Raw genomic sequence first — 15,988 nt, 5'->3', positions numbered from 1 at the left:
ATCAACAAATAGATGGCGTATAATTGAGAAAACAAATATATATGAACGTGTTGAACAGTTGAACGTACATGATGGAGCTTCTAGAAGAGCTTCTGGAAACATGGAACCCGGCAACATTGAAGGCCCACACATGTCGATCGCTCCTGCCAAACCAGATCAGGCTCCTTGCATTGCTGACGGCAGCCAGTTTGACATGCAATGTTTTCTCCCCAGCTTTGGTCGCGTCGATCTTACTTCTCGCCGCTGCATGGCAACATTGACATCGCCAGTCCAGCTCATGAGACTTGCTGCCCGTATCGGCCATGCCAAAACGAAGCTACGGCGCTGTGCAACAGGGCGCAGCCAAGAACCGGCTCAGGGCATATGCAGCCTGTACCGAATGCCGGCGGCGCAAGCGGAAATGTGATGGCAAAGAGCCGTGCTCGTCGTGCCATGGATACGGCTATACCTGCGTTTATCACGTCGCTTCCGATTCCGCGCTTTCCGCAGACGACGCAAATGGCAGCATTGAGGGCAGCAGCAGCAGCAACGTCACTCACACAACCCTTGGCCGCGCCATGGCCCATGACGGCCTTCCGCCTCTATACCCATCACGCCCATCACGCCCATCACCGTCCAAGCCGCCGCCGGCGCAGGAGCCTCGCTCAACAGAAGTCTTTGTCAGCAAGCAAAAGGGCCGATACATCAACGCCCACAGCGCCGTTGCTCTACCTCATCTTGTCGGCTCTTGTCTCGGTGCCGAGGTGCCGCCACGCCTTCACTCCTTTGCCTGGAATCTGGGCACTCGACCAGAGCGAAAATGGGCCATCCATACCCCCCTATCAAGCTTCACGACCTTGGCGGATTGTCAGCGCCTGGCTTCCGTCTACTTCAATGCTGTTCATCCCATGTTCCCCTTCCTGGCCGAGGAATCCTTTTCCCAGAGACTATCCAGTCTTTGGGGCTCGCTAGAGTCCCGACCAAACTTTGCGGCCGTCGTCGCAGCTGTGGCCGCGCTCGGGTCGTTCTTTGCAAATCCTAGTCACCCCAAGGAAGAAGCCCTGGTTGACTACGCATTCTCCATTCTGGATATGGGACTATCCACCCCCATATCCTTGCTAGATATGGACTCAGTCGCAGGATGGATACTGCGAACCTTGTATATTCGTCTCACCACCCGACCCGCTGTGGCTTGTCTGGCTAGTCAGACGGCCATGCATGCTGCCGAGATTCTGAGCCTGCACCGCGACATCTCCGAAAGACACACAACCACCACCTCTTCTCGCGAGGCTCTCTTCAGCAAAGACGAGCTCGAAAGCCGTCGACGCCATTACTGGGTGGCCTGGTGCCTGAATTGCCTGCTTAGTGTCGAGTATGGACTTGGCTCAGTGAAGCTCTCGCTGGCTACCTGCTCGCCTCCTTCGTCTAGCCCCGGTGTCTATATCGAGCACCTCGTGTCCCTCGCGCAGGTTCTAGACTCGGTCGAGACAGAAGTGGAAAACTGTCTGAATACGCAAGCCATGGCCGACTGTTTCCTGCAACTTCAAAGTATAGCCAGTGAGTCTGCGTTGGTCTGCCTCTTCAAAGCGGAGGTCTGTGTTGGCATTTTGAGGCGGTACGTGTCCGCAGCTCTTCGCCCCAGCAAAACAATTACCAAGTCGTCTATTGCTATATTGGAAAAGGCCTTGGACAGCATCGACGGACTATTATCTGCGCACCAATTTTGGTGGAACTTGCTGAGCGTTCCGTTCCAGACTGTTTGCATCATCCTGCAATTTGATACGGACAGCTATTTGACCTTGCTGCCGACGGCTATGGGAGTTCTACGCAATCTTTCGCAGAAGCTAGATACGCATCTTACAAAAGAAGCCTTGTGCACTGCTCAGCAGTTGGTCGCCCTGTCTAGGGACAACACCCAAGCCAAGGCAAAACTCAAGACGGATGCGTTGGGAGATTGTCCATACAACACAGGTATAAACTGGCCGTCGATGGATGAGGCATTTGACTTTGAGAATTGGCCGTTGGGTCTGGACTTTCTCTATAATAGTCAATGAAGAGACCAATTGAAGCTGTCCTTTCGAGACATACCGGACCCAAGTTGGAGGCAGCGATTCCGGGATTCATGAGCGTCCAGCTTGATTGTCGTTATCAGCGTGCGGCTTCTATAACGGAGTATACACGGGGAGTCTCTGAAAATATTACTACTATCTGCCTTGTGGTGGCCCAGTCCATTCACAAACTCAGCCTCTCTACCACGATTACCCAATTGACCGCTAGTTGACAAAGGCTTCACTCAATGAATGTAAGGGTTCGGTGCGAGCCTTGACATATCAAATCTATCCGCATCGCAGCTAATATAATAGCATAGCACAACTGGGGATCTCCACGGCTTTGTCTTTTGCTTTGTCAACCAGGCAATTTACACTCACCCTTGACGGGCTACTCCCAAGGTTATATCCTGCCCTTTTGACGGCATAGCTGAATAAATTCCCTTGATGATGACGCGGGGTCCTCCTTGCTCACGGCTTTACGGTGAAATTCTGCAAGGTGTTCCCTGCAAAAGCCAAAGATTGTCGTCCAATCCTGGCATCCGGCTACAAGTTCTCAAATCCAAAAAGCTGCCGCCAACAGTGACGGCTGCCATCCACTTAAGCTTTTATTCTCATTAATTAGGGCTCAACTGCGCACTGCGACGTTGAGATGCAGAAACTCCGCATGCAAACTCTGGTCAGCCAACGAAATTGCCTTGTGCAACGAAGGAGTCTCCAACTGAACCATGTCAACTTACAAAACAGATCATCCAGAATATTGCCATCTCAGGCAGAAGAACCATTTCTCTCGTTGTAAACGTGACGTTGGTGGAGAGTTCCTACACAGATCAAAGTACAACACCAAAGAACTTTGCCCCCACGACGGCCGATTGCGACCATCATGTGACAACATGCAAATTCGCAATGTTGACTCGTTCAACTCCCGCCCACCAGACCAGAGGCATGCTTACTCCATAGACGACAGACGGAGGTGTTCCCTGCCTGCCTGACCCTCCGAGGCGTGACCAGGCTCGGGCATCAATAATGACTATCGGTCCAAGTATTCATTCACGCGACTGCCTACTTCTAGGAGGTTCAATGTTGTGTTGGTCGCCCATAGCCGTGCCCGGCCATGCTTTGATCCGATCCGTCCACCGCCATGTCGATGTCGAGGAACAAGATACCAAAGTCCGTTAATCAAGTCTCTCATTGTGCAGAGTGAGTGATTGCACCGACGCTACCCTCTTCTTGCCGCCATGTCATCTACTTCCACATTTGCATCATCCATCGATGTGCGAAAGATACTCCAGCTCAAGACATACTTTGATGAAATTGAAGAGACCAACGGCGACGACGAATGCAGAGCCTGGCTAGACAAAATTTTTAATGCCAAGGCCGAATTGGCAGCATTCGTCGCTAGCCGTCGGAAAGGAGGTCCAGCCACAGAGTATGTCGGCTTTCTCAAAGGATCCTTCAACTTCAGCTTCCAGTTTAGGTTCGGCGACGGAGGCCCAGACGCCATTATTCGATTCCCAAAGCCCGGACACACGGCTACGGCCCTAAGAGATGAAAAGGTCGCAAATGAGGCCATGGTCATGGAATATATCCGCCAAAACACCGCGATTCCTATCCCTCGTGTTCATAGCTGGGGCCTCACCGCCGAGAGTCCGCAGCAGTTTGGCCCGTTCATCATAATGGACCACGTCGAGGGAACCGTCTTATCGACGGTCCTCAAACAACCCACTCAGAGCGACCAAGAGGATCCAATTTTGAATCCAGACATCGATAGCAAAGCATTAGATACCATCTATCTCCAAATCGCGAGTTACACTTTTCAGCTCTCTCATCTATCCTTCTCCCGCATCGGCGCCATCTCCAAGGATCACGATTCAAATACGTGGTCTGTTACCAAACGGCCCCTCACGTACAACATGAATGAACTAGCAACTGTCTCGGGTTGCCCGGATGACCATTTCCCAACAACCACCTTTGATAGCACAAGCGATTATCTCAAATCCGTCGCAAGGCAGCACCTGGACCACGTTTGGGCTCAGCGCAACATCGCGGACGACCCAGAAATCGCCCAAGCGCGGTTTATTGCTCGGCGTCAGCTACCCCGTCTTATCCCAAAGTACTGCATTCATGACACGGGGCCATTTCTACTCTTCTGCGACGACATGCGGCCGTCCAACATGCTCGTCAATCTAGAAACCCTTCAAATAACCGCAATGCTCGATTTCGAGTTTACAAATGCAATGCCGGCGCAATTCACATATGATCCGCCGTGGTGGCTACTAATATCTGGTCCAGAGGTGTGGCTTGATCGCGGTTCTATAGAAGAATTCCGCACCCTCTATACGCCCAGGATGGAGCAGTTTCTTCGAGCCTTGGAACAGGTCGAAGGCGCGTCCCTATCTAAAGGCACGGAGCGAACCGGACCGCCGCTTTCTGCTCGGATGCGTGCTTCGTGGAGGAGTGGCGGGTTCTGGTTCAATTATGCAGCAAGAAAAAGCTTCGAGCTGGATGCCATTTACTGGGCCGTGTTGCATGACGGGAGTGCTGAATTTTCTCACCAGGACATTGAAGAGATGAACAAGTTCACGCAGACAAAGATGGAGCAGCTGAAGGCCTACAAAGAGGAGTGTGATGCTCGTTTTGCCTAAGCAGGCGGTTGAGTATGCCTTTTGCTTGCTTTGCACAAGGACCAAGGTGGGCAGATTATGGGCAACCGCCTGTACTCTGGATTTGGGCCTATGGGTGACATTCTTGTAGGTTCTTTTGCTGTTGACGTAAAATAAATGTTGATGTATAATCCTTGGACATGGATGCACCGACAAAGGCCACCTCGGCCTCTTTGATAGAGTTGGAGAGTCACAATCATGAGCATTTTAGTCGTTCCAGTATTGCCCTGCTTTTCCCCAACCAGCCAACGAAAACGTAGACATTGGAATTATACCATGCACTACACGGAGCATCTACTTAACTACCGGGTAGGCAGTTCTGTCTTCCCCAGATCCGAGGGTAATGTCAGTCTAAGCCTACCTACCTAGGTAGGTAATTAATCTAGCAAGATTCTCTTGACCAGCGTGAGTGGAAACTCGTCACTAGCATCTTTCTCTCCGTCATTTTACAAGTAGTTTCATGCCAGGATCAATTCAGGAGGATACACCCGAGCAATCGCGAAGCCTGGAGCCCGCAGATTTGGCTGACGGGTATCGGAACTCGACACTGCAAGGCCATGATGGAACGCTGCAGTTAGCCTCGTAACCTTGTTGCCCAATCTCATATTAGGGACAGCGAACTTTGTAGACCTAACCAATATATACCTACTTCAGTACTTAAGTACTTAAGGCAGATTAACAGCTCGACCTTGTCTTACATTGGTTCGGGAAGTGACCTTCAGCCACACCCAGAAGCACCAGTACACGCCACACAAGCCACACCCTCTCACTGGAGCTCCAAAGAAAAAAAACCCCAATTCGAAATATCCAACAAGCATACAAGTCCAGCTCAAAGCACCATTTTCGCACCTTAAAATCCTTCTTTCACGCGGGTGATCCCCCCCTCCTCACTCACGACAGACACACCCCCGTGTCAGCGCCATGCCCCTCGACACATCCACATACTCCCTCGCCCTCCTGCGCGTCGACGGCCGCCGCTGGAACGAACTCCGCCGCCTCCACGCCCAGATCCGCACCCAAGATGCCGCCGACGGATCGTCCTACTTCGAAATGGGCCACACAAAAGTAATGTGCGTCGTGACCGGCCCGTCGGAGCAGCAGCAGGCCCAGGCCCAAGCGCAACGGCGAGGCGGACAGGCGCCAGGCCGCGACGCCGCCTCCATCATTGTCAACGTCGTCATTGCCGGCTTCTCCAGCGTTGACCGCAAGAAGCGCGCGCGGAGCGACAAGTGAGTCCCGAAACCCCAATGTCTTGTTTAATTATCGAGCGCTGACGTGGCGAGCGGTACGGTAGACGCACTCAAGAGATTGAAATCACCATTGCCAAGGCGCTTTCCTCCACCGTCCATACGCATCTCTTCCCGCACTCTTCCATCACGGTGTCGCTGCACGTCCTGTCACAGGACGGCTCTCTCCTTGCCGCTCTGATCAACGCCGCCACTCTTGCCGTCATTGACGCCGGCATCCCGATGACGGACTATATTGCTGCCTGCACCGCCGGATCGACGTCTTCTTATGCCGCCGGTGACGATTCCGCCGATCCTCTGCTGGACCTCAACAACCAGGAGGAGCAGGAGCTTCCCTTCCTCACGGTAGCGTCGCTCGGCGACAGTGATCGTGTTGTCGCTCTTGTCTGCGAGAGCCGCGTCCAGGTCAGCCGTCTAGAGGGCATGCTCGTCGTTGGCTTGGACGGGTGCAAGCAGGTCAAGATGCTTCTCGACAAAGCTATCAAGGACAGGGGAGTCAAGATGATCAGGGAAGGCGCTGTACAACGAAGCGATACCGTGGCCATGGAGTTGGATGAGTAAATGGTGTGCGCAAGGCACATCAAGCTGCGAAATTTTCCGTCCTTTATGCGGAAGCACAGGAAGCAAGTTGGTATAACGCTAATACATAATTATACTAGACTGCCATGGGACTAACTTGACATCAAAAGCATCCGGATTTCCAGATTTACGGTTGCTGTTTACTAGAGCTCTTCATGCTTGACCTCGTCTGCTGGCGCCTGTTCTTCGGCGTCCGTCTTTTTGTCAGAGTCCTCTTCGACAACTTCCTCCACGGCAATAATCTCCGTGGGCAGCTTCTTCTTGGATCCTTCACCCATACGGATGGCGTCAAGCCATGCTTCAACGCTCTCAACATCAAAGTTACCATCGTAATGTCTCCACCAAGAGCGTCGGGCATTAATTGCAATGAGCTCCACGTCCTTTTCCAGACCGAGGGCTTGTCGAATCGAATCCAACCCTTCAATATTGCTGGGGATGGCGAGAAAGGGGAATAGCTGCCGGTGACCGTGAACGTATTTGGTGTTGAGCTGTGACAGGGAGTCGGTGACTTTAGCACTGTTTTCGGAGGCATCGACTGGGATAAAGGCCAGGACACAGGTGTGAGATTTCGGACTGAGACACTTCTCGACAAGAGTGTCCTTGGTAGTCACGGTGGTAATGGAGATGACATCAGGAGTCGAGGCTGCGGGTTCGGTTGCGGTTGTCTGGGTAGAAGCCTCTGGAGTTGTGGCCGAGTCCTCGGTGTCGGGTGAGGCAGAGGAAGAGGCCTTCGTCTTTTTGCTCTGAGCTTTTTCTGACTTGGGGGCCTTTGTCTTGTCACCCTTGACCTTGGGCTTGGCCGGGGCAGGATCAGGATTAGGCTGTCCAACCTGCTTCAGGAAGGCAACCGTGTCCTTCTTGTTCAAATCGCCATCATAGATGATGGGTTCCTTGTCGCCACCCGGAACTAGCACAAATGTAGGAAACTTTGTAATTCCAAACTTTTCCACAATCTTTGCCTCCTTATTGCGCACCTGGGCAACAGAAATGACATCTAAAAAGTCAATGGCAAGGCTTCGCAACAAGGCGCTGGTGGTTCCCTTGTCCGTGAACAAGATTGCCTTGGGACCCTGAGGCTTTAAGAAGGCGTCCAAGTCCTTATCAGTGACTTTGGTAACATGGTTGTTGATCTTGCTTACGACAGCCTCCACAATGGCTTTGGCAGTTCGGGCGCCCTGGTAGTCTTCAACGACGGGCTTACTGCCAGGCTTCTTCCCAGGACGAACGATCTTGAGGGTGGGGAAGCCTTGGACGCCCATGCCACCGCAGAATTGCTTGTTCATCTCATTGTCGCAATCAATAGCGGCGACTTTGGCAAGCCCATCAAGCTTCTTGGCGGCGTTTTCATAGGCAGGCTTGAGATTTTTGCAGTGGCCACACCAGGGTGCGTAGAATTCGACAATCTGTCGGAAATGTGAGCAGGCTTATACGAGAGGGGAAACGGGGTTTGCTCGGGCGACAGCAAACGCCATTGGAGGACAAGGGGAGCAACGCACAGAAGTGTGGTTTGATTTAGCAATCAGGGTATGATACGTTTTCGCATTGACCTGGAGAACTGGGGAGTTTGAGGTGTACATGGCGTGTACACTGGGAACTGCGGCCAGCAGGGCTGTCAGGCCAGCGACGGAACCGGGAGGAAGCATGGTTGCGTGAATGGCAGATGAAAAGATACGAGTGCGCGAAGGAGAATTCAAAAGAGAAAAAAAGATTAATTATGTCGTAATGAGAGCAGACCCTGGCTAATTTGGTAGATGAGGCAGGGCTTGGTATTTATGTTGTGTGCAAATGATGAAGCAATATGGCCTGATGCAACACCGTGGCATGAAAGGGAAAAAGGCCACGGTGTAGCTGTCGGTGGTGGTGGTTTTGGTGTCTGGAGGCACCTGCCAGTATTCAATGTCGATAGTGGCAGGAGCACTCGAAGTGCCCAGCCACACGTGGCCGGAAGGTGCACATGTGGTCAGTGGCCCCGCCACCTGGGGAAAGCAAGCCGCTGCTGCAACATCGAAGCTCGATGGCAGAATGGCAGGTGCTGTGGCGCGAGCTCCAGAGGGGCACATGCGCAGGCAGGAGCAGGCAGCACTAACGTCACTTCTCTGCTCAGGCACCGGGCATCAACGGCCGCATATTGACGGACTGTGCAGTGTGCACATCTAATCTGGTGGGGCAGGCTCAGCTCGAGACGCCTGATATGCTCGGAACACGCAGAACTCAAGCACCTCGATTGTCTCCCTTTTCCCACCGCTACTGACACTGACTTGTGGCAAGAGACATAATTTGACTTGACTTTCACTCGCCTCTAATCCTGGTCTTCTTTTGCATGGTTCTGCAATTGGCCAGAGCCCCCAACCCAGCCAGCCATGAGCGCCGAGCCTCTGCCCCCGCCTCTCAAGATCCCCGAGGTCAGCCGGTTTATCAACCGCGCAAACCAGCTGCGCACAATTAAACCTGCTATAGCATATTGGTGTAAGCTTCTCTCTCGCATGCGCGACATCCGTATAGCCATAAATCGCCCGAGAAATAAGACGTGCTGACACCTGTCCCAGGCGAGTACCATGCGGTCAACCAAATCGTTACCAAGAGCCTCCACACTACCGACGACGATTGCTTTGCATACACAAAAGGCTTGATTGAGCGCTTGGAGGCAACCAAGACCGAGCGCGCAGATGACGAGGCCATCGTGGATAACACTGCCGGCCAGGCATACGTCGAGCAGTTTGCTCAGGAAACATTTAGTCGAGCCGAGAGGACTCTGCGAGCCAACAAGGTCTCGAGGTACGTGTAGCCGCTTAGACTATATATTCTATCATCACGACTGTACCCCGAGAGCGATGGGGCTGACCAAGCGTAGACAGACGGCAGATACGTTTGATGCGGCCGCCACCTTCTTTGACCTTACCCATGAGTGGGGTACCCCCGAACCCGAAATCATCAAAAAGATCAAGTTTGCGAAATGGAATGCCGCGCGCATTCTGAAAGCCATACGGGAGGGCAAAGACCCCAACGAGACCAATCCCCAGGTTCAAGAAGACGAGGGCTCCGAACCAGTTCTTAGCCCTACCGACCCGGCAGTTCAGCAAATAATGAGCCCGCCAGTTGCGTCTGTAGAAGACGCTCCTGATGACGGGGAGCCTCCTATTGCGCCAGTCCAGGAAGGTTACTTCCCACCGACCACTGCCCAACCGGAACCATTTGTTCCTTCACCGTTGACTCAGAGTCCCGGTCCGCCAGCTTCAGTAATGCATCCTCCGCCGGCCCAGGTATCGCCTGCGCCATCACCAGACGTACACCCTCCGCAACAATCTCCTCAGATACCCACGAAACTACCGCCGCCCGAGCCCTCTGCTCCCACGCCCTCGGCATGGAACAACGTACCCAGTGCACCTCCTCCCTCCGCGCCTACTCCCCAATATGTGCCGCCTACTGTTGCGCCAGCGCCAGCTCCTGTTCGCCAGGCGGGCCCCCCAGCGCCGAGTGCGCCCACGGGCTTCGCGCCCAATCATAAGAGCATTGAGCAAGCGCAAAAGCACGCCAAATGGGCCATATCAGCGCTGAACTTTGAGGATGTGCCTACTGCGGTCCAAGAATTACGAAATGCTTTAGGGATGCTGGGTGCTCAATGAGCCGGGGAGGTAGACTAGGTTTATATTGCAAGTGATTGCCGGCTTTTGTTTGCCCAACCGGGCCCTTGGAATACGTTATGTGGTAGAGCATGCGGACTTTAGTGATAAATGTTATCCATAGCAATGAATCTTCTCAACTGGACCATACTAGACTCCTTATCAAGCAGATGTAGTAGGTTCGGTAGTCTAGGCAGAGTTACAGGTATATTCAAGTTGTTGGACAAGGTGACATCTCTACCATTGAGGGATGCACCCACCGTTCACACTATTAAAACACCCAGAAAGCGTCAAGTCTCGTTGCCAACACCACTTTTTGATTCATACACCTACTATACAAATTATCTATCTTCATTCATTGCCTGTGCAGTCATTCCCTCTGTCCGCCCCTGGCTAACAAAATGCGAGAAAATTCTATGTGCGGAATGCCCACCGCATGACTTTGTTCGATAAATGATTAAAAAAAAACTTGTAAACAAAACATATGTTTTTCAAGTTGAACCTCCTTTTTCATCTCTCAACATCTGTGGGAGTCCTAACCTCTGCTATATATAGATATTTTTCTCAGGGCGTGCTACAATTACAAGTTAGATGACGAGAGGGGAGACACGCCGTGCTGTTCAAGTAGGCAGGCAATTGGGTTTTATGCCTTCTTTTCAGCACCAGCACCGGCGCTGGCACCGGCGCCAGCTACGTCGCCGGGCTTGGGTCCAAACCAGCCGGAGAAGGAGCCCATCATACTGCTCATGGCCTCTTGTTGGGCCTTCTCCAAAGCGACCTGCTCTTCCTTGAGCCACTTCTCGCCGTTTTCGCGGATTTCCTTCTCCAAAAGCTCGTAGTTGCGCTGCCCTCGCTCTCTGGCAATGTCCTGCAACATCTTGCCTTGGGCAAAGGCCTCTGATGGGTTCTGCTCGCCTTCGGGAGCCATTGTCATGCTCATGTTGCTGGATTTCAGTCCGAGAAGGTTGCTAAGTGCCCCGACGCCGGATCCCTTGGAATGTTTCTTCTTTTGCTCCAGCTGCTTGTTGAACTCCTTCCTTGCAATAGCCTCACGTCGGGAAAACTCGGTAGGGATGTGCTTGCCCTCGAACGACTTTAGGACCTTGCGCACATCCGAGTATTGCATCGTGTGGATGTATTCGAGGAAAGGGATCAACCCAACCAGATCGTTGTCCTTGGGGTCCCCCTTCCAAGGATCTATCACGATGGCATTCTCCGGCTGCTTGCGGACGTGCTGTGCCTTAGTGTCGATAATGATGACCTTGGAGAGGTCTCGGTTGAGGTACGACAAGTCCTGTTTAAACGATGAGTTGATGCTCCTGTAGAAACATTTGTCTTTGTACTTGCCTTGACAATCTCGCCGTCTTCAAACTTGGTGGCTTCGCGGTACAGCGGCCACATGATGAAACGGAAGGGATCCAACTTGCGGACAATGGGTTCGCCCATAGCAAACGGAACAGTCGTGAAAAGAACCAGCTCGTAGTACTGGCTGAGATATCGAACAAAGTAGTCCATTCCCGGTCGCTTAGCTACTCTCCAGCCGTGGTCTCGGGTCCACTCGCTGTGTACTAAGAGGTCGTCTAAGCTTAGGCAGAGAGTGTAGGGTCGCTCGAAGCTGGGATCGGGGTCTGGAAGCAGTTTGTCGAATGCCGGATCTTGGTAATAGGACACCGACTCGCCCATACGGGCTCTGGCCCTCTGCCACCACAGCGTGGGACTCCAGCCATTGGGAATATCACTATGGCGCTCGACTTCGATGGCATCATCCCAGTCACGACCCATGTAAAGAACCCCAAAGGATGCTCCGGCGGCGGCGGCAGCCAGCATAAATCGCGCCCACCATTTTCGGTTGCGGTCACTTGTCGACACATACTCGGCGCGCTCCCGCTTGCCACGGCCCTCGGATTCTTCCTGCTCAACGGCTTCAAGAGCAGACGTGGCCTGGCCCGACTGTTTGCGCAGTTCTGCGTCGAGGGTCGATGGAATACCCTGTGTCAAATCAGGAAGTTTGTGGAAAGGGATCGGTTCAGCCTCTTTTGAAGGCTGGGATGATTCGGCTTCGGTTTCATTGGAGGGCGGAGTGTTCTGCGAAGCAGAGGGTTTGGAGTCGGATTTCGGTTGCGTGGACGACTCTGGACGACTCTGGCCTTCGCCCCCGCCAATATTTTTGTTGTTGCTGGCAAACGACCGCATCCAGGGGGAGACGAATACGGCTGTCTGTCTACTTCGTAAAGCCGGCGATGCAGCGGACTGTGACAATTGAGCAGCCAACATGCCCAGGCGCGGGGCGCGGGCTATTCTCGACAGCATCTTGACGGATTGATATCGCAAGGAGCGCAATGCGTAGATGGATAATATGTATAATCGAATTTTATAAGCTTAGCATCCCATGGGCGACCTGATTGTCGTGTTGTGTGATGCCGGAAATGAGCAGCTCTGGTGACAAGAGCCGGGGAGCTTGAGAGAAGTCGAGAATGTCCCTTTTTTTTTCCAGCTTAGACCGGGAGCTGCTTAGGTCAAATGACGGGCATGTGTGCGCGCGCGATGACATGGCGGCTCTCTGCTCACTGAAATTTTATGGAAGCGCGACCCGCAAATGATTAGCCGGTGTTTAAACGGGCTCCCATGTCCTATTTCGGATGTCTGTGGGACCCGATTTCGCCGTCTCTACGCAGTAATATGCATGTATTAATTGAATTCAATTAATAACACGAAGGCCAAGTCCTCGGTAGTTTCCTGCGCATGCCTTTGCCTCTCTCACTGGCTGTATTGAAACCGGGCAGCCTCGGGTAGTTGTAGTTCAAACCCTAGAGAAGAGGAGGCTCGCTTGCTACCACAAGGCACCTAGGCTAAGGTATCCATCCGTCAGCCGATTTCGCCCCAATACAAACTATCTTTTGTGTACCAAGTATGCCACTCTAGACTGCTAGGCAAGCAACATGGCCTCCTAGTGGACAGTGTGGCGTAGGCTGGTCCTTCAGACTGTCTTGGCAGCCGTCTCTCCCATTGGATGACGGCATCTTCGTCGAGATGCAACAAGCGGCTGGGCGTTCCTCAACACACCCTGCACCTGTTCGGCTTCCCCTCCCCTCACCCCTGATTCAAACATCACGAGACCACATCACCCTTCCTAGGACTCGTTCCAGTCGCCATTGACTTGGACTCTGTATCCATCACCCCTCTCCATACACCACTGAGCATCGCCCGGCATCATTATGCATGCGTGTGCTGCATTCTAGAGGGTGGTCTCCCGACAGTCTTTGCGACTTCACCATGGCACCACCCTCTGTGAGCCAACTCGCGATCCGAGCCTTCCACACATCACAGTCGACCCTATCGCGCTGAATATTTGACGAGCGCCAATCTGCAACGACATTCATCTCGTTCGCTCTAGCGTCTTTTTAAAGAAACTACTTGTTTCCCATATCCACCCCGACATTGGCAGCGGTTCGTGTTTGCGCCTACAGTCGCCACATACCACGGCCTATTTCTAAGCGGAGCAGTCACACCAAATACCACAACTACCACCCGGCAATGCCCAGACGACCTGTCAGACGAGGCTCGAAGCCTCCCACGGGCTTGACGCCGCGCAATGCGACGCCAGCATCTTCCACAATGACTACGCCAGCAAGTTCGGCGTATCCGTCAACACATGCGTCCGAAGCCGAAGTCGACGACGTCGGCAACATCCCGATTGCTTCCCTGACCCTCGACACGCCTCTCATACCACTAAGGCGAAAGAGCCGCGTCCCGGAAAAGCCCTTTCGCTTCCTTGACCTGCCCTCTGAATTGCGCGTCAAGGTCTACGAGCACTACTGGAGCAATGCCGAAAAGGTCCTGGACCTCGACCCCGGCAACCATAAAAGATACCACAGGGCGCTGGGTCTGGTCCGTACATGTAAACAGGTTCGGGCAGAAGCGACTCATTTCTTCTTCAGCTCCCGGGCCATTCGCCTGTTCCCCACCTTTCCCGGCAAATATTTCAAGTCGAGAAAGCCGCTCCTGGCGCGCCTGAAACCGAGCCAGCGCCGATGCATCACGTCGCTGGAGCTGCGGCTCGGGCCTGGCTGGAACGCTCCCCCGCGGGGGTGGGTGGTCAACGACGCCCTGGGCCTCAAGGACTGCAGCAATCTTCGCAAACTGACCGTGTATGTTGAATGCGACCCGAGCGACGGCATCTACGAAGGGTTCCGTCGATCGGAAGGCTTCTACGAAGGTTTCTGTCGCAACTTGCTCGGCGACGTGCTCGGCGAAATCCCCGGCCACGTCGCCATTGAGTTTGAGGGCTACCCTGGCGTCAAGAAGTCGGGCGCCATGATGAGGGGCCTGCTCGAGGTTGCTGCTCAGTCAAAGCGGAAGATCCTCTGGGGTCCTGAACGAGGATGGACGGATGGGCCAGAGAAGGAGGAGAAGCGCAACGCTGACGCTGCGGCTCAGTTATTCGATGGTATCCCTAGGGAAGGTTATGCACCTCACAATATGCTGGTTGTAGCGTAGCGCATGGCGTCGATTACTATTGTTGCGTTGATTCATGAATGTAAATGGACACGTTCGCTTAATGATTAGGATTCGGGATGGGAATGGCGAATGGATGCTGGGAGTTGTATCTTGTAGGATAGCCGTATGGATTCCTGACATCTCTCTCTGCTCACTCGTTCAAGCAAAACAGCTGCGATGCTGCGGCGCACACCTCTTTATTATCTAGCTATGCCGTAAGAAGCTACTACTTATCATACCAATTACACATAGCTAGTCTTGATCCGCTCGCCACATCCTCCAGGTACTTGACTTCGTGGCTCTCGAGACTCAACTCAGCGTCTACCAGCGGCGGCTTTTGCACTGTTCGCAGACGGGGTTGGTGATGCATTGGAAATACCTAGCTGCAGTTAGCCGTACGCCCACATGTAAAGTAAACGAGGCAGCCTACTCTTCGCTGTCTTTATCTTCAATGCCCGAACAGTCGCAGAAGAAAGGACAAGCGTCTGTAGGGGCGCCAAAAGATGAAGTCGTCGTCGTACTGCTAGACGCAGAGCTCTTGGAAATCCTGCTCGAGGCAGCCGTCTCGGTAGCCAAGGCCGCTGCGTTTGTGGAGTGGCATTTCTCGCAGTCGGGGTTGGTGAGGCACTCGAAGAATCTGCTCCTGGTTACCTGCCATCGCCTCCTGACAAGATGATCCTAGCTTTTTGTAGGAAGATGTGGAAAAAAGAATGAAATAAGACCTACCCCTTACTGTCCTTATCCTCGACCTTGGAGCAGTTACACCGTCCATAACAATCATCATCTACCGTCGCAGTCGAACTGGATTTACCTGCAGTCCAAGTAGATGCGGACGACACGGTAACTACCACTGTCTCCGTCATGGTTACAAAGACCTGCGTAGAAGAAGTAGGAGTGGCGATTTCCTGTGTGACGACGATATTGATCACGGTACCGTTGGTAGTGATGGTGTAGGTGCCGGGCGACATGGTGTGATAGTCGGTGATGGAGATGCTGGTGGAATTGGCGACGAGGGTCTTGGACGACGAGGACGTCGACGTGGTTGATCTGCCGACCCAGCAGTATTCACAGTTGGGATTGGTGACACATTGAAAGTATCTAGCCGGGGTTAGTGTGGCTATGTACCTAGGTAAGTACGGATAGGTGGATGATACGAACTCATTGCTATTCTTGTCGGGTATTCGAGAGCAGTCACAGACGCCGCCGGGAGCGCAGTCGCCTGCGCTTGGGAGAGTTGGGAGAGGCATGGCAGTAAAGGGGGTGGTTCCTGGCCAAGGTGAGGAGCTTGTGTTGGACTTGGGGCATATTACTGCGAGTGAGTCGGGCCTCGGGGCGGCGTGGGCATGGGTGAAGAT

General features: G+C 53.2%; 8 protein-coding genes across 8 annotated transcripts; 5 read left to right on the top strand and 3 right to left on the bottom strand.

Annotated features, from left to right (window-relative positions):
* Positions 1-302: 302 nt before the first annotated feature.
* On the top strand, positions 303-2,033 carry RDR1_1 (Protein RDR1; the record flags this gene model as incomplete). The annotated part of the gene is made up of 1 exon (XM_014685754.1): positions 303-2,033. The coding sequence occupies one exon, from the start codon at positions 303-305 to the stop codon at positions 2,031-2,033; it is 1,731 nt and encodes a 576-aa protein (XP_014541240.1).
* Positions 2,034-3,265: 1,232 nt separating this feature from the next.
* G6M90_00g029280 (uncharacterized protein) lies at positions 3,266-4,672 on the top strand (the record flags this gene model as incomplete). The annotated part of the gene is made up of 1 exon (XM_014685755.1): positions 3,266-4,672. One exon carries the CDS (start codon positions 3,266-3,268, stop codon positions 4,670-4,672), a length of 1,407 nt encoding a protein of 468 aa, XP_014541241.1.
* A 939-nt stretch (positions 4,673-5,611) lies between these two features.
* On the top strand, positions 5,612-6,498 carry ski6 (Exosome complex component ski6; the record flags this gene model as incomplete). Its single annotated transcript, XM_014685756.1, has 2 exons — positions 5,612-5,919; positions 5,985-6,498. 2 exons carry the CDS (start codon positions 5,612-5,614, stop codon positions 6,496-6,498), a joined length of 822 nt encoding a protein of 273 aa, XP_014541242.1.
* Positions 6,499-6,659: 161 nt separating this feature from the next.
* On the bottom strand, positions 6,660-8,159 carry G6M90_00g029260 (uncharacterized protein; the record flags this gene model as incomplete). Its single annotated transcript, XM_014685757.1, has 2 exons — positions 6,660-7,919; positions 8,013-8,159. 2 exons carry the CDS (start codon positions 8,157-8,159, stop codon positions 6,660-6,662), a joined length of 1,407 nt encoding a protein of 468 aa, XP_014541243.1.
* A 717-nt stretch (positions 8,160-8,876) lies between these two features.
* Positions 8,877-10,139, top strand: vts1 (Vacuolar protein sorting-associated protein vts1; the record flags this gene model as incomplete). The annotated part of the gene is made up of 3 exons (XM_014685758.1): positions 8,877-8,982; positions 9,063-9,291; positions 9,368-10,139. 3 exons carry the CDS (start codon positions 8,877-8,879, stop codon positions 10,137-10,139), a joined length of 1,107 nt encoding a protein of 368 aa, XP_014541244.1.
* A 640-nt stretch (positions 10,140-10,779) lies between these two features.
* TIM50 (Mitochondrial import inner membrane translocase subunit TIM50) lies at positions 10,780-12,446 on the bottom strand (the record flags this gene model as incomplete). The annotated part of the gene is made up of 2 exons (XM_066130026.1): positions 10,780-11,430; positions 11,484-12,446. The coding sequence occupies 2 exons, from the start codon at positions 12,444-12,446 to the stop codon at positions 10,780-10,782; spliced, it is 1,614 nt and encodes a 537-aa protein (XP_065985620.1).
* Positions 12,447-13,751: 1,305 nt separating this feature from the next.
* Positions 13,752-14,633, top strand: G6M90_00g029230 (uncharacterized protein; the record flags this gene model as incomplete). Its single annotated transcript, XM_014685760.1, has 1 exon — positions 13,752-14,633. The coding sequence occupies one exon, from the start codon at positions 13,752-13,754 to the stop codon at positions 14,631-14,633; it is 882 nt and encodes a 293-aa protein (XP_014541246.1).
* A 321-nt stretch (positions 14,634-14,954) lies between these two features.
* G6M90_00g029220 (uncharacterized protein) lies at positions 14,955-15,880 on the bottom strand (the record flags this gene model as incomplete). The annotated part of the gene is made up of 4 exons (XM_066130025.1): positions 14,955-15,012; positions 15,064-15,270; positions 15,360-15,731; positions 15,792-15,880. 4 exons carry the CDS (start codon positions 15,878-15,880, stop codon positions 14,955-14,957), a joined length of 726 nt encoding a protein of 241 aa, XP_065985885.1.
* Positions 15,881-15,988: the final 108 nt, after the last annotated feature.

The sequence above is a fragment of the Metarhizium brunneum genome, chromosome 1 (genome assembly GCF_013426205.1).
Source record: "Metarhizium brunneum chromosome 1, complete sequence".
NCBI classification, from domain to species: Eukaryota; Fungi; Ascomycota; class Sordariomycetes; order Hypocreales; family Clavicipitaceae; genus Metarhizium; species Metarhizium brunneum.
This window is presented reverse-complemented; position numbering and strand designations above follow the sequence as displayed.